The 23,456-nt window shown below is 40.4% G+C and overlaps 2 protein-coding genes across 6 annotated transcripts in view; both read left to right on the top strand.

Moving 5' to 3' along the window:
• Positions 1-23,456, top strand: part of ktub (Tub domain-containing protein ktub) — a 36,598-nt gene that overhangs the window by 9,790 nt on the left and 3,352 nt on the right. For 4 of the 5 annotated variants that reach the window (XM_015173872.3, XM_015173873.3, XM_002049781.4 and 1 more), the window contains exons 3-6: positions 22,139-22,412; positions 22,474-22,944; positions 23,002-23,192; positions 23,262-23,399. In XM_015173872.3, coding sequence (XP_015029358.1) covers positions 22,139-22,412; positions 22,474-22,944; positions 23,002-23,192; positions 23,262-23,399 — 1,074 coding nt within the window. Of the gene's footprint in view, positions 1-21,699; positions 21,718-22,138; positions 22,413-22,473; positions 22,945-23,001; positions 23,193-23,261; positions 23,400-23,456 lie in introns of those variants that run through there. The other variant, XM_070209728.1, reaches the window with a different exon arrangement.
• Positions 17,325-19,627, top strand: LOC6625692 (putative glycerophosphocholine phosphodiesterase GPCPD1 homolog 2). Its single transcript, XM_002049782.4, has one exon. The coding sequence runs from the start codon at positions 17,530-17,532 to the stop codon at positions 19,570-19,572; it is 2,043 nt and encodes a 680-aa protein (XP_002049818.1). The 5' UTR covers positions 17,325-17,529; the 3' UTR covers positions 19,573-19,627.

Here is a 23,456-nt window from a genome sequence, read left to right on the forward strand (position 1 = left end):
CCCATTTGCAATGCTCAACAAATTAAAGCTATGAAAAGTATAAATGGCGCTTGCAATTCTAGAGTCGATAGCAAAGTGTGCTGAAGTTAGAACCGACATCTAAGACTTGGTACTAAAACCTTGTTGTTGGGCATTATAAGTACATATAATTAATGGCTCACATATAGCTTGAGCCAGCCAGCTTCAGGCAAGTGTTATGTTTGAAATTTTAGCCGCAAAATCAGCAGCAATGAAGAAGTGAGAAACCAATTGTATGAAATGGTGTAGCACCAGCCTAATGCCAGCACTTAAGTGCATTGTGACTGACTACTAATTGGGTCAGGGATTCGAGGCGTCTTGCAGCAAAAACCAAAATGCGGCAAATCAACGAAACGTGGCAAAAACAAAAAGGACGGCAGGGTACACTCTCGGCGCGGCAGCTTAAGGTTAGCCACAATTAGCTGGCTTGAAAAGCAACAATCAGACCAGGCCGCAAATTAGGAAAAAAGTGGCAATAGCTGGCAAAAGGGTGGCAAAACCACAAAATAACCGCGCAACAGAGAAAGTTCCACAAGAAGCCTTTAGAATTTGCGCCATTTCACGCAAATTAATTGTTGCATACTCCGGCTGGCAATCAAAACAAGTTCATCAGGCAACATGTTTAAATGTAAACCAAAAATTAGCCAGTATATAAATTATTTAATATTTGCCATATCTTTAAATTCTGCACAATTTGCAGCGGAAACTTGCTAATGGCTACTTAATGGGCATTTAAGAAGAAATTTACATAAATACGGCAAAAAAGAAAGGCAGCTAACCCTGACAACATTTGCCAATTGGCCATTACGAACTTTTGTTCTTTATAGTAATTGCACATTTATTGCCTTCTAGAATGTTATTTTCTTTTGCCCTGAATACTTATTTGCGTTTCAAGATAGTCAAACTTGGCATTTGTTAGTTTAGCTTAAATAAAAGCAAAATACCATCAACATCTATGTGATATAGCTCTATAGGTAGAGTCGAAGTACAATTTCTTTTGCAGTGTAATGAAATATTTGTATTTAGATACTTTCTGGTAATAGGTATATATATATAAATATATATATGAACTGAATCTACAAGAATATTTGATCGTCGGCGTGTTTCAGATAGCTTTTCTCTCTTGGTTTTGTTTTATTAAGCTGACATTTAAATCCAAACACAATTTTTTCAATTCAATTTAAATTGCGCCTTAAATCCTGATAATAAAAATCAACTGAAACCTCAGCCTCTTACTGGATTGTTAAACAATTCAAAATGTTTTTAACGTGCGACTTTTTGCACTCGTTTAAAAAATAATAAAGAGTATATACGCTTCAGAAATAGCAATTCATTTTCATGCAACTTTCTTTTTACTATAAAAGGATTTGTTAAATAAAAATGTGTCAATATACAATACAAATTGTATTTCGATTTTAAAACTCTACGCTTTTTGATTTGCCATTTTCCAGGTTATTAAAAAATGGTTGTTTGACTAACTCTTGCCATGGGCACTAATACGTCGAACCTTCTCGACTCGGGCATTAAACAAGTACTCGCTTTATGCGTTTTGGCTGGGATGTCTGTCTCAAGCGCCAGAAAGTCGGCAGCAATAATTTGTTTATTGTTATGTTTGTTTAATGTTTGTAGGTCGCACGATATTAAAATAACTCAGACGTCTGACTTTAATTGCGCGATTAATGTTGTAATTTTTTTTTTTTTTGAGTAATAAAATTCTCAAAAGCCACAAATTACGCAAACTAATACATCATCATCCTACCACCTTGCCACATATTGATTGATGATGCTCCAAGATTCAAGTTTATTTTTTTTAAGATACTTGTCATAAATCCGTCACTTAGTTTACAATATACTTAGGAAGCAAACAACCATTTTAATCTTATATATTGTGTTTTGGAGACCTTTCCGAAAGTCTGTCAAATCGAAAAGAAAACTAAGTTTAAGTGCTGCAGTCGGGAGTGCCGAATTGGCAGTTACCCTGTAGTCATTTGCGTTCAATAAGGCCCACGAGCATTTTCTGTGTATAGCTCGATAAAGAGTGCGTGGAAATGTATAATTATCTATACTTTTTCGAACTATCAATAATTATAGGTACAATTCATTTACTAATGGCCTGTTAAATTTATCATTGCTGAGATCTGGGAAAAAGCGAGAATGTGACTGGGGAAAAGCTTTCTACTGCCAGCTGGGCAAACTTGCACAACTTGAGTATTCTATTTGTAACGGGTACAGGGTATTAAAAAAGAGCATGCGACAGAAAAAGAGATTTGAAAATGCGACATTAGCAGTGTGGCAGGCAGCCACAGGGCGTCCACGCCCTATTCGTACGCTGTTTTTTTTAAGCAGATACTCGTCCGCTTATCCGTGCGCCACTTCAGCACCTGGCAGGCTGAAGGCTCGCAAAAAGACAGTTTGCCGGAGCGGAGTGGAAAGTGGAAAGTGATTTTGTAATAAAGCAAAGTGAGATAAGAGCAGGGGGGCGTGCCGAGAGTGACAGAATAAGCGCAACCGTTGCCGTCACTTCTAGAGGCCAACGTGACGTATGAGCGATATTAAATAATCCGTAATGTTAACGCTTGCTTGCCCTTGGCGTTCGTCTCATTTTGAATGCATTTGCCCCAACAGCCACAAAACTGAGTTATGATAAGGTAAAGAAGTCGAGGACGACGCAGTAAAACTAATAGACTGGTACACAGAGAGAAAAACGAGGTTCAAGCTCGCTCATACTAAATTCTTTAATCAAGCTAAAAGCTCTTGAACTAAGTTCTAAATAGTGTTCAAATAACTATGACAATAAGTGGGTTTTTTCTTTTTCTGTAAAGCAAGACGTGTATTCTTCTCAATGAAAGCCTTAAAATCAAGCTCTTGATTTATTTCTATCTGTGTACGCATGGACAGATTTATAGAGTACACGCGCCTTAAATCGTGTCCCCACACAACAAGTAAATTTAATCAATAACTTCTTAGAACAAACAGTTGAATAGCCACCCCTTTGGTCAAGGAAAGTAGGTGGAGAGGGAGCTAGTCCCCTCGACTTTCACCTTAATTACAAGCGACACACACAAATTCGGTAGCACGGGGCATGCCAACTATCGTATTCTGCTCATGGACTAAGTCACAGCAGGACCTTCGGCAAATGGAAATGGTCAAGTACGTTGTCGTCTGTCAAACTACAAAAATCGAAGACCCAACGATTCTAAGAGTTTCGGTTTTTCTGTGGAAATTATTAATGGTGTGTGACGGTTGGGCGTTGCTGTGAGCTGTTCGCTGTTCTACACTCGAAAAGGCTTTACTTTAAGATACTCTGACTATCAGCACTGTGAAACTTTTTCAGTCATTATGATACAATATATTTTGTACATCATTAGTTGTCGAAACTCAAGCTTGGCTGCAATATACAATTTACAATTGTCCAGCATTTAATTTCCTAAGTAAACAAATTGAAATATTGTTTATTTGTTGTCTTTGTAGATATTAAATATTTGGCTAATTTCACTATATCTTAGCTCGAACCTGTAAAAGCGCGTACCTGCCGACTTCTTTGCTTGTTGAAAGGTGATTTAATTGATGCAGCGCTAAAATGAATCACACGTGTCCAGAACGAAACGTCAATAGGATTATTTATTAATATATTGATTAATAATAAATCTTAGCTGAACATTCAGTCAAGCAGACCACAAGATAAACAAAATGCTCAATTCATTTGTCTCCACGGGAGGAAGAGGATAGAGGAGCCTTAGCTTCGATTTTACAAACATGTGTTGTGGGACTACCCTTTCGTATATTTAAAAATAATAAGTATGATTAACAATGGCAAGGACACACTCGTCAACCTCGTTCATTCATTCCATCAATGGTCATCCATCTATGCGTGCTAGTCATGTGGTCGCCCTTCTAATCATGACCTGATAAACTGACCCATTGCCACCTGGCATCGAATATTATTGTTAATCAAAGCCCACTCCATTGGGCACAGTCCTTGCACCTGCGCTGCATTCCTTTTGGTGGCTTTGTTGTGTTTTATCGATTATGTGTCGCGTTTGTTCTACTTATTTGTTTAGAGGATAAAACAACAATAACAAAACGCCCCTCATACATGCCATGCTGCAATAATATGTATATTCAATGTTTTTTTTTTTTTGCACCTCGAAAGGGCCATTAATCTAGAGCCTGATTGCAATTCAATTGATTTGCTCTTTTGACATACACACATATATTTAATATGCACAGACATTGTCCTTTTTCCAGGTAAACTATTAAATATCCGAACGATTCTGTATAAGCGACATGTGAAAGCCATGGGGCTATTAATTACGGTAACATTCTTGTCTTCTGACATATCAAATAAAACTAATTTGTATTGTTTGGATTTCCCAAATGTTCTGATTGATCATTATCAATGCTATTAAGGTCATTGGGTCACGGTTTGTGAGTACACGCGAGTAGATAAATATATAAGCAAAAATGAAGACAAAATTATGCACTTGTTTATCATACTTAATAATTGTACATGTTTTAATCCGAGACATTAATCATTAGAGTTTCATTAGAAGTTCATTAGCGGTTCACAATGAAAGACCGGTTGGCATGACAATAGATTTCTAGTTATACGACTAAAAATATAGATTGATAAAATAAATATGCAGCAGTTGTGCATTTGTTTATTGACTTCAATAACATTTGTATATGTTTTTGTGGATCATTAGAGATTCATTGAGGTTGTTATATCGATGATAGAACGACTTGCTTGGCAAAAGACCTGATTACTTAAGAGCATAAATAGATAGATATCTAATAAGAAGGACAAACGATTTCGATAACATGTATTAATCAAATTGCAAAAGCACTTCATTGCCAAAGCACATAAGTAAAAAAACTATAATAATATAGGCAGGCAAAGCAAATACCGACAAAACTACGATAACATCTGAAGCTCGATGAAAATTGTATTGCGTGCTTTCGGGCGCGAGCAGTTTATTCAAAGGGTGCGCTTTCCCAGATACAATTTGCATGTTTTAATCAAATTGCAATATTTGCTTTCAACACACACACACCCGTCTCTCTCTGAGAGTAGAAATAAAAAAGACTGGGTGCCTGAATTCGTTCAAGGACGCAAATGTCGATTGGAAACAATTCAAAATGTGATATTGGCATGGCTTTTCACACACACACACACACATAAATTGACTTGTCGACGGACGCCAAATGGAGCAACTGCATTTCGAACTTAGCTCTTACCTTTAAAAAACTGCAAATGATATTACACATTGAATGCAATTTAAATGTTGCTGTGCATTGTGGCAAATCAAAAAATTTGCTCAACATCAACAAAATGCCATGACGACGACATGGAAATCTATCTACTTTCCCTATAACGAAGGTGAGGACATGCAGCCATGGACTCCATGAAATGGGAGAGGAAGAGTAGAAGGAGAGGGCGTTGCCTCGACTGACAGCAAATGCAACAATAGCAAAAGGGTTAACAATAACAACAACAACCACAACACAAACAATTGCATGTTGCTGCAACCACACTTTGAGCTGCATTTTCCTCCTTTTTTTTATTGATAAAACTTTTATTCTGACGGTTTGTGGGGCCAAGGCGACGACGTCATCTGCGCACACACAATATTTGCATACACACAACTCAAACCTGTGTGTGGCAGCGTGTTTAAGAGTGATAAATGCGGCTGTTGGTCAGCGTTTGTTTCTCTCCAAGTGTTTAGAAAATAGAACATAAATCATCATAAATCAAAGAAAAAACTTAAAAGTTCTTAACTTGTAACCATATCAAACACTTTTGAACAGAATGCACAAAACTTATTGACTACAGGTTAAAGAAAAAAGTATTTGTCAAAGTGTAAAGCACACGAATGACGCTTACAATTCTAAACAGGTTCACACCAAAATTTTAATTAGTATAATTTGAAGCATTTACCTCAGATCTAAGTTGTCTTGTTTTAAGGCAAAGCCAACTAATTAGGGCCTTGATTTGGGCGTCCTTTGAGCCACGTTCTTTACTTAGCTGGCTGCTCTTTAATCTTCTTATATAGCCAATTGAGTTAATTAAATAAATTGCTGTCGGCAAGTGGTTATTTAAAACTGTCGTCAATTGTCACTGGCTGCCGTTTGGTAAGCTGGAGGGGACCTTCACGTTAAGGCAGAACGAAGATGACGGCAAGGACAAGGACTTAATCAGGATTATGATGCCAAGAAAAGTTTGTGGCGCTCAACTACAACACTCAACGGACCTGTTGGCTGCAATCTGCACACAACTGAAATGGCCTAAAATATTTATAGAACGGCGACAGAGAATTGTGTAAATTAAGTATACGTTTCTTTGGCTTGTCATGTCGCATTTGTATGCAATTTGTGTCCAAGTAAAGCGACCTCTGTATTGTGTTACAATTAGCGTAATTAAATGTTAATTTGGCCAAATCAAATGAATGCGCCAGCGAGCAGCCACCTTGTCCCAATTCACCTGCTGCACATAAATTATGAACGTAACCCCAGGGGTAGCTCTCCCAGTTGCCGTATCCGGGCCGGGCTGTCATTCGACTTTTGATAGCCGCAGGTCTGAGGACATGCTCGTACTGCTCGTACCTCGTCTCTACCTCCGGCGGGAGTGCGTAAATATTAAATCACTTCATATTACCGATGACAGAGAGGATTTCATGGCTTAAAGCATTCGATTCGAACAAAAGCACAAACCCCATGCGCAACTCGGGCTATTTGTTCTGGCATTCATCCATGGCCATCCATGGAACAAAAAGGGGATTGTGGCCATAAAAAACAATCTTTGGCAAAAACTGTAAAAGTACATCCCTGGGATACGTTAGCCAGGAAATTGTTTTGAAAGAAAATGCATCCACTCGTTAGCATTAAAAGGCTTTGGCTAAGCGGATTAACTGCAGGGGTTAAAATTGTGTCGGGCTATAAAGTAGGGATTAAAGTCCATTTGAGTCCATCCACATACAAGCAATTTAAAATATATATAAGTTAACATTCAACTGGCTAAGTTACCAAATATGCAAAGTCGGAATGCAAGTTCTCTTAAATAGCCATAAATAGTAGAACGTGTAAGCGCAAAAATAAAATAAAGCCCGACAATTTTCCATTGGTAAAATACATGCACATAATCCTATCAATACCACGAAAGAAAATGCGATGGCAACGGAAATATGAAATATATGTATACACACACACACACTCATATGTAAATGTAATCCTGCCTCTCCCACATAGCTTCCTTTTGGCATTTCATGCGCAATTTCAAAGGAATTTAAAGCTTTTGAGCCAACATCGAAAGGAAATTGCCCCTCAATGGGCTGCTCAGGTGTGTGCGGCAGTAGGGAAAGAAAGCCATTAGCCTTCAAATAAAATGCAGTTTAAACAACGACTAAAAAAGTAGTTTCTCTTACTATATATCGCGACGCTGCAGCTGCCGAATAGAATGTGCTTTCAACAAAGTCTCAGCAAAGTTACAACCATTAATTAAAAAATTTTACTATTATCAGACGACCGCAAAACTTTTACACCTTGCAAGTTATGTTTTTCTTTTCTTTGCACCTGAGACCTTGTCCGTTGCCCAAAAACCATTGAAGCAGAGCTCAATACAACAAAAGTTATGCTGATACCCTTTAAATTGTTAGAAATATAATTGAAGTTTATACTAAACTAGATGGTGTTAATAAAACAATTTCATTATCAAAAGAAGTTTCTGAAAAACTAGATTTTCAACTGGTTTTCCTTTGAAGCTCCTGATCAAGTTTGCCCACGAGTTCAAAGTTCACTTTTTATACCCTGAGCCCATTTAAAATGGGCGTAAGGGTATATTGTATTTGTGCAAAATCTAAATATAGTTCCTTTTCCTTTTTTATCATCAGTGCTTAATTCAAAATCTTAACCCAAATCGACAAAATGGCAAGGTTATACATCACGTTTTTTCACAAAATCGAGTTCGGTGCGAAAATCAAATTTTTTCGATGATTTTCTTTAATATCTCGGGTAATAGCTCCGCGCGGAGATATGACGTTCCTAAACGACATAACTCCGCGGGAGATATGACGTTCCAGAACGACATAACTCCGCGCGGAGATATGACGTTCCAGAACGACATAACTCCGCGCGGAGATATGACGTTCCAAAACGACATAACTCCGCGCGGAGATATGACGTTCCAAAACGACATAACTCCGCGCGGAGATATGACGTTCCAAAACGACATAACTTCCCGCGGAGATATGACGTTCCAAAACGACATAACTCCCCGCGGAGATATGACGTTCCAAAACGACATAACTCCGCGCGGAGATATGACGTTCCAAAACGACATAACTCCGCGCGGAGATATGACGTTCCAAAACGACATAACTTCCCCCGGAGATATGACTTTCCAAACCGACATAACTCCCCGCGGAGATATGACGTTCCAAAACGACATAACTCCCCGCGGAGATATGACGTTCCAAAACGACATAACTCCGCGCGGAGATATGACGTTCCAAAACGACATAACTCCCCGCGGAGATATGACGTTCCAAAACGACATAACTCCTCGCGGAGATATGACGTTCCAAAACGACATAACTCCCCGCGGAGATATGACCTTCAGACCTTCACGATTTTTTTCAAAATCGAGGTCGGTGCGACAATCGAAACTTGTTCGATGATTTTTTTTTAATACCTCGGGTAAATAATGTCTGATTTTAAAATGTTATACCTTTTTAAATGCTTACGGATGCCTACCATCAATTGGCATTCAAACAAATTAATCATCAATGGGTTGAAAAATGTTGTTGACAAAAAACCGATTCGTTCGTAAATTCAACCTTTTTGATGATTTTTTGGAATATTTCCCTCAAATAATGTCCGATTTTGCAACTTCATACCATTTTTGACTCTTAAGGATCAGTTCTAACGATTGGCATCAAAAAAAGGAAATCCAAAATTTTGACCCAAATCGATGCGAAAATCGAATCTTTTTCGATGATTTTTTTTTAATATCTCGGGTAATAGCTCCGCGCGGAGATATGACGTTCCTAAACGACATAACTCCGCGGGAGATATGACGTTCCAAAACGACATAACTCCGCGGGAGATATGACGTTCCAAAATGACATAGCTCCGCGGAAGATATGACGTTCCAAAACGACATAACTCCGCGCGGAGATATGACGTTCCAAAACGACATAGCTCCGCGGGAGATATGACGTTCCAAAACGACATAACTCCGCGCTCCGTTTTCAATGATTATACCCTGAACACATTAAAAATGGGTATAGGGCAATTTTGGTAAATAATAATAGCTAGAGTCCCCATAATTGACATATAGCTTATAAAATATAATATATATATGTATTTGATGTTGGAAGAAGAGGGTTCAGGGTATCCCCTAGTCGGGAGCTCCCGACTAGAACCTCTTACTTGTTGATCTTTCAAATGCCTTTACGCATATGCATACATAAAGGCTACACAGAAAGATCACAATAACGGAAGGAACAAAGGAAATTACAAAACCACTGAAAGGGTATATAGAACACAAATTAATGTTCCTAGACTGGCAATCTTTTTTACGAGCAGCGCTTGTAATTAATTCTCAATGTTACGTGCGCATCGTAAAGCTTCTCATTCAAGCAAATGCCAATGGCTGACAACAGGTTAAGCCCAGCATTACCCTATCAGAATATATATTTATATACCCTAGACACTTGGAAAACGGCAAAGAGAGTATGATGATGTTTTGCAAATTTATGTAACTGACGGAAGGAAGTATAAAGAAAAGTATATATATTCCTAATAAGAAAGACAATAGAAAAGTCAAAGTCTTGATATTTTAGCAGTAGCACAACTGGTCTACATCACCCAGTCGGGCCCTTGCTACTCAAAGCAAACCCGCTTGTTACACATACAGCCATTAGACAGAGTACATAAATATTTATGCCATGGCATTGGTTTGCTGCTGCCATGTTACTGGCTGCTCGGCATTCTAATAGTCAACACCAAGCTGTTTCTTCTGTTTGCTCGAGCAAAATACAGATGCTCGGACGTTGAGATGCGACTGCCGGGTCGCGAAGGTGTTGCTGTTTGACTTTGCCTTTATTGAACTGCCCAAAGAAACTGATGAAGCAGTTAAGTCATATTTGACCTCTTGGGTCAACATATTGCCAAGTGCAAACGAGTTGGCGAGTGCAAAAGAGTGAAATTCACAGATCCTTTGTTATTCCGCCCACACAGCAGCCCAACCACACACGCACACTCAGGCACACATGTATACACATGTGTCAACATAACAAAGGCTGCCTTTTGCCCTGGGCTCAGTTACTTTGTGAGTGTGTGGGTGTGTGTGTGTGTGTGTGTGTGTCACATCACTTGCCAGTTGCCACTCGCAGCGTTCTGCTGCATACTTTTAGGCCATTGCCGCAACCGAGTTCGAGCCCACCTTTGTCATTGTTGTTATTCGAAATTTGCATACAAACTGTAAGGGCAATTGTTCCACTTAGGAGGCCACTACAAAACGCTGCTAATTTCTTTGCCAAGGGCCCCTCGCGCGTCTCAAATATTGTGAGGAAATTTCGAGAGCTCAACCGTAAAGTGGCATTCTTTTCAGTTATTTTCTAATCAGACTTTGGGTCTTACTTTGCCACGCCAACCACTCACTCAAGGCAGCTTCATCAGCTTTGCTTTTATGAAAGCACAAAAACCCAATGCTAAACCACAAGAGGCCATGCCACAGCAGTCTCTTGCCCCAAATTCGTGCATCGTGCATGCCCAAAAAAAAAAACATACACAGAAATATTCTCGTATTTAAAAACTTTCCCATACGTGTTTTCATTTTATGCGTTTGCCTCTTTTCATTGCCAGCTGCCGTCGTTATCTCTAAACACACCGCTTAAGGGGTTAAGCCGGATATTAAACATTTTGCATTGAACGCATAAATTCTGAAGCAAGTCATATAATTTTAATTGTGCTGCAACATATGGAACAGTTCCTGTGAGCTACACAGTCTTTAGGAGTCTTCCTTTGCCGCACAATATAAATATATAAATGCATTTCTTCGGTGCTTATAGTCCGATCCTTCTGCAATTGCTTAGAGCTTAAATGTGGCAATGAACAGTGCACAACTATCAAATCGCAATCTATCAATCGCAATATAATCATAATATAGATTATGTGCTGCAGATGCTTCCCACTACCAGTTTAAATGCATTTCGGAAAACTAGTTTTTGGATTTCTTTCAAAAATAAACCAAGCCCTTAAGTTTCATTACATGGAATTTTACTTGGAGCTCCGTATTTAAGCCCGCTTACCACATTTGAATTTTTATTTATCTTTCTTAAGATGCAAAACAGAAAATATTTGTTGCTTTGTTTTTTTTTTTTTTTTGCATACAAAATTGCACACCGTCAAAAAGTTTTCCCATAGTCTAGAAAAGTTATTTAAATTATTTCTATCCTTGAATTCATAAGTTGCAACCACATTTTTATTACTTTCATCTTGTTAGGTTTGGAATAAATATTTCTTTGGCAGCAAATGAACGAGGTTTCAGTGCACTTCAATTTGTCTACATTAAAACTATATATTAATATTAATATTAATATATATGTATGTATGTTTATTATTATAAAAAGCCCATTTGTATTATTTCGGTTTTGTTTTGTATAGCCTCTTATTTATTTCTTACCAAAAATGTTAAATTAAATTAAGTCAGTCAGACAAGACAAGACAAACTCTTAAGTCTTGACTGACTGACTGACTGACTGACTAACTGACTAACTGACTGACTAACTGACTAACTAACTGACTAACTAACTGACGACTGACTGACTGACTGATTGACTGAGTGACTGACTGACTGATTGACTAACCAACGCACAGATCAAACGTTGCAGCTAAGAAGCTGACATTTTAACCGAAGCTTCCTCTGGGGTCGAAAGTGAGCACTCAGCACGTAAGAATACAGAAAGTTGTTTTTATTTATATTAGAAAAAATGTGCCTTTTAACAAGTTCAAGTTGAATGGTTTCTGTGCAGTTGCGACGAAATAAATTATATGAAGAAAGAAACTTATAGAGCCGAGAGCAGCTATATGTTTTTTTTAGCTAGCGTTCACTTAATTTATTGACAATGAAGGGACAATGAAAACAAAACGAAAAACCGGTTGAATATATTTTAGAAATTGAGAGAATTACACAAGGAATTTCGATAATATTTGCATTTTGAACATTATTCAATTGATGCTGGCAATGTCGGGTAATTTCTTGTCTAAATTTATATGAATAATATATATATTATTTATTATAACTCTGTTAATTTGAAAATGGATAAACACGTTTTAGGAGATGCTTAATGAAAATTAATCTTACCTCCTAAAGTTTTATCATAAAATATATAAGATAACTATTATAAAAGGAAAGCTGAATAGGCTTATAGATAGAAAACTTCAAATATCTAAAAATAAATGAGTTTTGTGTGTATCTACAAACAAGTTTGTAAATTTATAAAATGTGCATTTAAAAGATTTGTCAGGCACTTTTTGTATTCACATTTTTGTTGCTGTCACTGCGGACATGACAGCACAATGGACATTGGCCCAATGAAGCGTCGACTAAATTCAACTCAACTTGGCCCCACAAAATATGGTCAGCAGGGCGGTGGGGGGGTGCAAAACACGCATGCGGCCATGTGTCGAGGGCGGCTCAAAAGCAAAGCCAAAGGTGGAAACAACAACTCGTAATAGTTTGCGTCTGGCAGCCTTTTAGCCCGTTTCCATCAAACCAAATCTATTTTATGGGCACCTCTTTTTTTGTTGAGTTTAATCGTCGGGTCATGTTTGTCGTCGCCCCCAACATGGCTTATCGTCCTTTGACCAGCCAAATCGATGAGTACTTTTCCAAGCCATTGGCCATCTGATTTTATGCCTCTGGCTGCTCATCAGTCCATTCATTATTTAATAGTTTGACAATCTCTGGTAGCCTGTTTCACATTATTAGGTGCGCACATTTGCCAGAGAGTTCAGGTTCCGAATGCAAATGTACTTAATATATTCCTCCTCCTTGTCCGTCGTCTGCTCAACTAGCGCCCATTGCTCGTTTTGCCGCTTTGCATTTGGGCCAACCGCATTTAATCCGGCGTAATACATGCATATAATGCTTAATCCGGAATGGCAAAACATCGGCAAGCAAGAAAGGGGCCTCGGCAGACTGGTTCTCATGTTTGTCATTTCGTAATGTGGTGCGCACATTTATTCACAAGTAAAACAAGTATTAAAGCTCTGGTTGAGATAGCTTGAACCGCAATTACCCTGTAATAAGACGGCACTTCTGAGTGGAAAATATTAAAATGTGTATCATAATTAAGAGAAACGTAGATCCAGCTAATAATAATAATAAAATTTATAACCATAATATAATATTTATATAAATATAAAATTAAAATTCAATAAAACAGATAATACATATAACAAAAATAACAATAATAATAAAAATATGAATAGAGAAAACCTAAATTAAGCTTGTTCTCCCAATCGATTTGGATCTTAGCTTGCTATTAATAATACAAATATAAATATCAAAAATAAAAGTGATAATAGCAATATAAATGTGGTTTTTTACCAAAAGAATAGACTCTTTAATAACATAACCTTAATAGTTATACCAAAAATAATAACACTTCTTCTTCGTAATATAAATTCGATAACATGAGATCTTAATGCCGATCGATAGTGTTGCAAATGCACGCATTCGTCTTGCATTACCTACATTACACAATTTTGTATTACAGGGTATGCAAAAAAGTTGCCAGTCTTATTTTGTTTGTGTTTTAGTGTTGCTGACTTTATCAATTTCGTTGTTCCACGCTGCGTATGAGTAATCATTTTATTGCACGACCCCAAATGTTTGCTAAGCCAAATATCGTTGGAAAAAGAACAACATACACACACAGACACATATATGAGTGGTGTCTGTGTGAGTGTACATGCTTTTTACGACCCACTGTAACGCCCTTTAATTTTACGCAAATTTGTCGGCCTAAATTAAAATAAACGCGTTGAGCGAACTCCAAAAGACGGCAAAAAATAAAAAAAAAAACACTGCCATGCATTTTCCATGTGTGGCCATAAATTGTTGTTATTCTCGCTCTTTTTAATAACCCCTATCAAATATGCAGGCACACACGGGACTTCGTTGGCCACAAAAATCTAATCAAGGTCTGCGCCAATTTCGGTTTTAGTTGGAGTCCAAGTGCTAATCTTTATGCCTGATAAACATTGTTTAATTTAAAGCAATGTTTTGGAATAAATATTCCAATCAGCAAAATAGAAAAAAAAAACCAAAAAGCTAACGTTTTTTAAATACTTTTTTTTAACGATTGACCTGCACGGTAAAAATATGTGTTGCGATTACAGTTCAGATTTAAATTTAAACAAGAAAAGGTTCTAGTCGGGAGTTCTAGTCTTTATGGGGTCGGAGATGCTTCCTTCTGCCTGTTACATAAATTTGGATTTTGCACAAATACAATATACCCTTATACTCATTTTTAATGGGTTCAGGGTATAATCATTGAAAAAGTTCTGATTTTCGCACCGACCGCTATTTTGAAAAAAATCGATAGAACTGATCCTTACGAGTCAAAAATGGTATAAAATTCCAATATCGGACATTATTTGACGGTAATATTCTAAAAAATCATCAAAAATGTTGAATTTACGAACGAATCGGTTTTTTGTCAACAATATTTTTCAACCCATCGATGATTAATTTGTTTAAATGCCAATTGATGATAGGGATCCGTACGCATTTTAAAAGGTATAACATTTTAAAATAAGACATTATTTACCCGAGATATTAAAAAAAATCATCGAACAAGTTTCGATTGTCGCACCGACCTCGATTTTGAAAAAAATCCTGAAGGTCTGAAGGTCATATCTCCGCGGGGAGTTATGTCGTTTTGGGACGTCATATCTCCGCGGGGAGTTATGTCGTTTCGGAACGTCATATCTCCGCGCGGAGTTATGTCGTTTTGGAACGTCATATCTCCGCGGGGAGTTATGTCGTTTTGGGACGTCATATCTCCGCGGGGAGTTATGTCGTTTCGGAACGTCATATCTCCGCGCGGAGTTATGTCGTTTTGGAACGTCATATCTCCGCGCGGAGTTATGTCGTTTTGGAACGTCATATCTCCGCGGGGAGTTATGTCGTTTTGGGACGTCATATCTCCGCGCGGAGTTATGTCGTTTTGGAACGTCATATCTCCGCGGGGAGTTATGTCGTTTTGGAACGTCATATCTCCGCGGGGAGTTATGTCGTTTCGGAACGTCATATCTCCGCGCGGAGTTATGTCGTTTTGGAACGTCATATCTCCGCGGGGAGTTATGTCGTTTTGGGACGTCATATCTCCGCGCGGAGTTATGTCGTTTTGGAACGTCATATCTCCGCGCGGAGCTATTACCCGAAATATTAAAAAAAAAATTATCGAAAAAATTTGATTTTCGCACCGAACTTGATTTTGAAAAAAAAAACTTGATGTATTGGCATTTTGTCGATTTGGGTCAAAATTTTTGATTTCCTTTTTTCGATGCCAATCGATAGAACTGATCCTTTCGAGTCAAAAATGGTATAAAATTGGAAAATCATCAAAAAGGTTGATTTTAACAACCAATGGTTTTTTTGTCTTTAACATTTTTGAACCCATCGATGATTAATTTGTTTGAATGCCAATATATCATGTTTTGTGACTCTAGCTCTTATTATTTAGCAAAATTGCCCAAAAAAAATGGGATATCGATATCGATTTTTTTCGATTGCTTGGAGAACCAACATCTAAAATTTCAAGTCTATAGCTCTTATATGTTCTGAGATCCTTGCGTTCATACATACGGACGGACAGACGGACAGACAGACGGACATGGCTAGATCGATTCGGCTATTGATGCTGATCAAGAATATATTATGGGGTCGGAGATGCTTCCTTCTGCCTGTTACATACATTTGGATTTTGTACAAATTCAATATACCCTTGTACCCATTTTTAATGGGAAATATATCTATAATTCTGTTGCAAGTATTGTTTACTCAAAAAAAGTATATATGTATATTATATATTAAGATAAATATTTATTTCCAAGTCAAAATTAATCTTACATCGAGTTCAATATGTACTTGAATCACATTAATTAAATACTTACTGGAACAAGCTGAGTTTAAAATAAGGATAAATTAGGTATTGTTTATCTGAAATTGAGATTATTTTGTTTTGAGTTTACGAGTCACTTAAACTTGATTCAATGCTGTTATATTTTAATCAAGAGCTCAACAAGGCTGAAAAATATAACAAATAAAAACTGACTCAAGTATATTTGAAATTAAAAATTGCATGCTTCATTCAAGTATTAATAGTATTATCGCAAATTTTCATCTGGGTTAAGTATGCAGTTTTTAATTTTAAACATACTTGAATTTTGCTCTTCTCTGTATACCCTGATATCATATACTCACTTAAAATGGCTAAAAGGGTATTTTTCTGGTACTCGATTCAAGTGCAATACTCTTGATGCCTTATCTCTGTATATATAGAGAGTATATTAATATAAACACCATTTTGCTTTTCTCTCTACACCCTTTTATATATACTCATTCAAAATGGTTAAAAGGCTATATTGCTTTTTTCTTAACAGAGTATTGACTGCAAGAACAATTAGTTTCGAACACGTGGAGGTACTCGACAAAATGGTTATAAATTTAAGCTTTTTTTACTGTGTACCTTTGCCCGCTTGCAAATTAGTTGCCGAGCGCACAGAGAACCCGAACGAATGTTACGAAATATATGTAATTGCAGATAAATTACACGGCCGTTGACAAAAACTTTCGCCATTTAAATGGAACGCGGGGGTTCTAGCCCCCAAATAACATTAGCCACAGAGGCGGCAATTGAGGCCCCACACAAGTGCGTGCCTGTGTATGTATGTGTGTGTGTGTGTGTGTGTATGTGTGTGTGTGCCGTATAGGGTGACGGACCCGAACCCCATCAAGGCAACACTTTTGCGCAGCACTCAAAAACAAATTCATTACAATTGCGCTAATACGGCGTTTGGATTTGGGTTTGGGGATTGGCTTTGCCAGTGCCTCAATTGATGACGTAGGAGGCGCAGAGCTTTTGCTGGCGTACATGTAACAAAGACCATAAATATATCTGTAGCTAACATGTATCTGCATCTGCAGCTGTATCTGTGAGATACATGATGCGGAGGCACGTGCGAAACTGGCCAGCGGTGAGCAACTGTTGAGCTCAACCATTCAGTTGTCAATCGGCGCTCGCGCTGATAGCGTTTGCCGGCGTAAATTACCTGTCGCCTCCGTTTGGCTGACCCGAAGATGTCGTAAATCTCTCGAGCGCCCGTGTGATATGTGATAAGAGTGCGGGGCGTACGGAACACCAAGTACTTGGCAGCTAAAGTGCCGCCAGCTCGGGCCATAGTCGCAACGCGTTCGCCGCCGTGCTCAGATCGCCTGCCATGTCCATGTCCATGTGCAAAACATTCGTGGCGCTGGCCATCGCCTGGCTGAGCATGCTCTGCCTGCTGTCCGTGGCCGTGCACTGTGACAGCGACTCGTACTACGAGAAATACTATGCCGCGCGACGCTTTGTGCCGCTCAAGCGCAACTCTCCGCTGACCTTCAATTTCACGCTAACCCTCTCCAAGGAGGACGTGCTGGCATCCCATGAGCGGCCCGCGCTGGTCGGCAATCTGGCGGCGCTGGGCAGCTGGCAAGCGGATCGGGCCGTTCTCCTGAATCGCACGGACGTGCACAATGTCTGGATGGGATCGGTCCTGCTGCCTCAGAACAGCAGTGTCGAGTACCGTTACTTTGTCGCGGCCGTGTCGCGTTCTGGCAGCGTGCAGGTGCGTCGCTGGGAGTCGCATGTGTTGCCGCACGCATTTAATACGACCAAGCTGCCGGGTAATCGCTCCGACGAGCTGGGCAACATTGATGGCCAGCGGCAGCTGACCCGCGGCTGGCTGCAGAGCTCTGGCTCGATTGTGCAGCTCAAGGTGTTCCGTCAGGCGTTGCGCCTGGAGGAGCAGACGGTGCCGGATGCAGCCAGCTTGCGGTTACGCCTGCAGCCAGTGCATCCGGGCAATCTGTCGCCCATTCTAAGCTCGGCAGCAGCCAACGTGGAGTACGTGCGCATGGTTTACGCCGACAGCATACTCCGCCCGCAGCCAGAGTACGGTGTGCCCTATGCGCAGGACAAGGACTTGCTCATGTTCCATGTGACGGTGGAGCAGCTGCAGCAGGTGGCCTACCAGCTGGAGGTCTATGGCGAGCAGCAGGACCTGGTGCGCTTGCTGGGCTACGCTCACCTGCAGCCAGGCTCTCTGGTGGGCAGCGAAGGCAACCTGACCCTGCAGCTAATATCGCCGGTGTGGCAACGCGTGGTGGGCGAACTGCAGCTTGAGTACCTTGTGGTGCGTCCCATGGCCAATGGCAGCACAGATTTCCGCACCAGCTTCGTCAACTATTGGCGGGCCAACTGGACAGCGCTGGAGATCGGCCATCGTGGGCTGGGCAAAAGCCTGTCACTCTCCTCGACGTCGGCGGCGCCGCTCATTGAGAACACGTTGGGCTCCATGCTGAAGGCTGGCGAGCTGGGCGCTGATCTAGTCGAGTTCGATGTGCAGCTGACCAGTGATCTGGTGCCCATCATTCATCACGACTATTCCATACGCGTGTGCATTGACTCCAAGACGCCGACTACGCGCAACGATCTGACCGAGGTGCTCATCAAGGATATTACCTATGAGCAGCTGAAGCAGGTGAAGACCTACCAGATCGTTGGCAACAAGATCATTGAGTATCCGGCTCACAGCAATGTTGAGCAGGTGGAACAGCGCCTCTTCCCCACGCTGCAGGATTTCTTTGAGCGGGTTAACCTCAGCGTTGGATTCGACATTGAAATCAAATGGCCTCAGCTGCAATCGAACGGCGTCTACGAGAGCGAACAGACCATCGACAAGAATCTGTTTGTGGACCGTATTTTGGAGGTGGTGCAGCGATATGGCTGTGGTCGTCTCAACATCCTCAAGAGCTTCGATGCGGATCTGTGCACGCTGTTACGCTTCAAGCAGAACATGTATCCGGTGCTCTTCCTCACCAGCAGCAAGGAGAATGTCTATACCGATCCGCGCACCAGCACCGTGGAGCAGAGCATCAACTTTGTCCAGGCCTTCGACCTCGCGGGCATTGTGCCCAATGCCGTATTCTTCAAGGCCGATCCCACGCTGGTGCAGCGCGCCAAGTCCCAGCTACCGTTGCTGTTGCTCTGGGGCTCAGACATTAAGGATCGCGAGGCAATCGATTGGTTCATCCAGCAGGGCCCTGATGGTGTCATCTACGATCGCATGGACCTCTGGCTGCCTCCCAGCAAGACGGGCGCCTTCGAAGCGGAGCTCGACCTGCCCGACTTCTTCCAGCTACAGTGTGCGCCCGCCAACAAGCAGCGCTCCTCCAATGTCACCCTCGAGAGCATCCTGAGCAATGTAAACGTTCTCTAGCTTCTACTTTGTACTTGATATTAACGCCAAGCAATAAACGTACTTTCTCTAAAAAGCTGTCGTTTCTCTTTTTTTACTGCAAGGCGTGCCCATTTCCCATTTCCCTTCAGCTTCCTGATTGTTGGACGTGTCCGCGAGCTTCTGTTTCCTGTCCCCTGTTCTATTCTGGTTGCAATAAAAGGAAAGGGATTTAAAATTTCCACATAATTGCCTTTTCCTTCTTGAGAAACAAAAACGAAAGAAACTTTTGCTCGTTGTGCATCAGCGCAGAAATAAATCCTTTTGCAGATAACTTTTTAGTTCAAAGCAGGAGCATGACAAAATAGAAGGTATAAAGCGTAGTTGATTAAAAACCCAAAATGGTTTTTTTGAATATTAATAAATTAAACAAAAAGAAGGGCTGGTTATTAAAAAATGGCTACCTCCAATTGTAATAACATCGAATATGATTGCAAACTCAACAAACATGTTCAATGGTTGGGTTAAGGCTCGGTTCGAGTGTTTGGTTGAGCCCAGACTCGAACCTAGATTTCATAATCTATTTTAATATTCAATGCAACTATTTGTATTAACATGAATGAAATAATCATATTTACATTGTTTGGGTTCACTTTTGGGTTTGAATTCCGGGTACAAATCGGTTCAACAAAAAAGCCTTGATAAAAAAAGCTGTATTAAAAAGATCGCAGTTCGCTAAATTTGTTTGCATTTCTCGCTTTGTTTTTCACGCTGAACTTGAAATTTAAATGTTTAATGAAATCATTGCCATCAACTGCCCCAGTCGCAATCCCAGTCGCTGTCATGTCGTGACATGTCGCGTCATTCCATTCCATTTCACAAAAAAGCGACTGGCCCCAGGCCCCGGGCCCCAAGTGGTCAATCGCCTCTCTCCCAGCGAAGGCGTCGCGGTTTGCCCTGCGGTCATTTCTGTGATGCAATTGCATAGTACCCACCCCCCTTAACCCCCTGTCAGGCATCCATCAACATCGTGCATCACAATGCATCCGCAGTTACATAAGTGTGTAGGTGAGTGTATTAATATGCCAAGGCCCGAAACTCATATTACACCAGAGTTCAGTCTCAAAAGGGTCTCTCTCTATACAGATCCATCCAGCTTTAAATGTGTGCTCGTATTCGTATAATTATGCGTCTTATTTTTATTTGCGCTTTACTAATTGACTGGCAGCTAAACTTAGCTCTAATTACATTCGAGCAAATATAAGTTGACTTTGAATGCATTAAAGATAATTGCGTAGTCGCAAAAATCGGGGTAGTTCCCGTAACCAATCATATGCACCTACTTACTTATATAATTGAAGCTCAAACAAGTCTCTGCTGGCCCGTAGAATCAAGCGATGCATTAATTAGTTCTCCCTTCCCCTTTAAATATTTAATGCTAAACAAACTTGGCTTATATTATCAACATCACGCTCGGAAAAGGCATTTCTATGAAATAAATTATATTAAATTTCTACAAGCCAAGCAAAAATGACCTAAGCGGAAAATGCTTAAGTCAACAAATGCCCAACTAGCAGATATTCTGCTATTCTTGATCTGTGATAAGCTTGTATATAAACACATTTAACTTTAGCTAAAGCCTTGAGTATTATTTATTGTATTTAATAGAACATTATTATTGTATTTAATAGAACAATTCAATTGCTCAGTAATTCAACTTGTTTTTCATATCAAAAACAAAAAAGAAAACAAACGATTTTTAATATGAGATCTTATTGATCCATTTGATTTAACTTCTCCAGCTTGAAGTTCGATTCATGGCAAGCAAAAAATGAGTTGCAGGTTCAAATCTATTTAAATTTCATGCTTTCATCTTTCCCTAAAATGCCTGCTTATAGGCACGAATAAATCTGATAGAACTTTCCAACTGGGTATAGAGTATTTTCTAGTCGGGCAGTCCGGAGCTGCTGAGCAGGTTACATGTTTTTCATGGGTAATAAACTTGTTTTTCGCTTAGATTTTAAAACAAAGCACGGAAATGACAAGCGAACTTTTAAATGAGTGGCAAACATTTATTATTATAAAAAAAAATCGGAAATATATAAGTATTTACGTAAATGCAGTCATAAAGATATTCAAATATTTTATGGCTCTTATCGCTTTGGCTGTTGCAAGTGTTAAAATATGGTCAATCAAATTTAATGAAAATAAAATCTTATTGTTTTTCTTATAAATAAATAAACAAGTGACAGCTTTTAAAGCGCTATAAAAAAAGTGTTTACCAAGGAAAATCTCTGTTATAAATATATTTTTCTCTCTTTATGATACCACACACACAAAACAAAGAGCTTCAGGCTGTTCAAATTTAGCAGCTGCTCAGCATGGAAAAAGTTATGTGCATTAACTTGAGATTATGTTATCCGATCTTTGAAAGTCCTGTGCCCATAGAAAATGTGTAAGAAGGGTATATGGATTCTGTTCAAAAGCAAGTTTTTCTGAACCTATAAATTATATATATCAGAACTATGAGTTAGTTTGTCCAGCTTTACAAATGCGCCTTGAATATTATGAAAGCCTTTTTTAAAGCATAATAAATTATTGTTTACAGCGCCAGCTGATGGACGCTTACATCCGGCAGAAGCGCGCCTCGCCCGGCATGGTGCAGGCCAGCGACCTGCAGATGAGTCGCCCGATGTCCGGAATGCGCGGCAACAGCCGGGAGCTGCACGCCTATGATGGTCCCATGCAGTTCATAGGATCGCCACATAATCCGGATCAGATATTGAGCAACAATAGCTCCAGTGTGCACTTGTCCAGCAGCATGAACTCGAGTCGCAACAACTCGAACAATTTGCGCAGCCTAAGCACCATCAATCAAGAAGGTGAGTCCCGGCCACGTCAGGAACGGTATCCAGTATTGTTATGTCTTTCATTGAATTGCAGACTTAATCGAGGAGATCTCGTCGCACGAGCTGGAGGACGAAGAGAGCAGTCCCGTGACGGTCGTTGAGAATCCGCTGCCGCCGCTAAGTGCCAACTCGGCGCATTCGCAGCGGCTACGCAACGGCCAGCAATCCTTCAACGAGACTCTCGACGAGGACGACTATGCCAATCGCAACATAGCGGGCGTGGCTCCAGTGCGTCCCGCTGGCATCGCCTCACCCTACAAGGACGGCGTCGCGCCGGAGGCCAGCAACGGGGTAGCCAACGGCAGCAACAGCGGCGTTGGCAGCGCCGAATCCGAAGGCGACGTCATCGGCAGCATTGATCTGTTTGTCATGCAGCCGGCGCCGCAAGGTGTGCTCTATAAGTGCCGCATCACACGAGATCGCAAGGGCATGGACCGTGGCCTGTTCCCCATCTACTATCTGCATCTGGAGCGGGACTACGGCAAGAAGATCTTTCTGCTGGGCGGTAAGTTTGGCCCTCCTCTGTCACAGGCAGGCGCTTACACTGATTCCTCTCTTAAAGGGCGCAAGCGGAAGAAGAGCAAAACATCCAACTATATTGTTAGCTGCGATCCCACCGATCTGTCGCGCAACGCAGATGGCTTCTGCGGCAAGCTACGCTCCAATGTGTTCGGCACATCCTTCACGGTATTCGATAGTGGCAACAAGGACAGCACAGAAAGTCCACGACTCGATCTGGCAGTGATCATCTACGTGAGTATCATCAGAATCACAATCCAGAAGCAACTGCTACAATAATCAATTCGCCTTTTTTATGACTAGGACACCAATATACTGGGCTTTAAGGGACCGCGCAACATGACTGTGATACTGCCGGGCATGACTGAGGATGACCAGCGTGTCAAGATCAGCTCAGCGGATCCCAAACAGCAGGGCATACTTGATTTGTGGAAGATGAAGGTCAGTCGGTTTTCTGCAACCATTTGCTAATACTCAATCATACCTTTTCTTCTGCTC

This window comes from Drosophila virilis, chromosome 5 (genome assembly GCF_030788295.1).
Source record: "Drosophila virilis strain 15010-1051.87 chromosome 5, Dvir_AGI_RSII-ME, whole genome shotgun sequence".
Classification (NCBI taxonomy): Eukaryota; Metazoa; Arthropoda; class Insecta; order Diptera; family Drosophilidae; genus Drosophila; species Drosophila virilis.

Excerpts from the sequence above, each read along its gene's own strand:
- LOC6625692 (XM_002049782.4), top strand. The coding sequence starts at position 17,530 with ATGTCCATGTCCATGTGCAAAACATTCGTGGCGCTGGCCATCGCCTGG.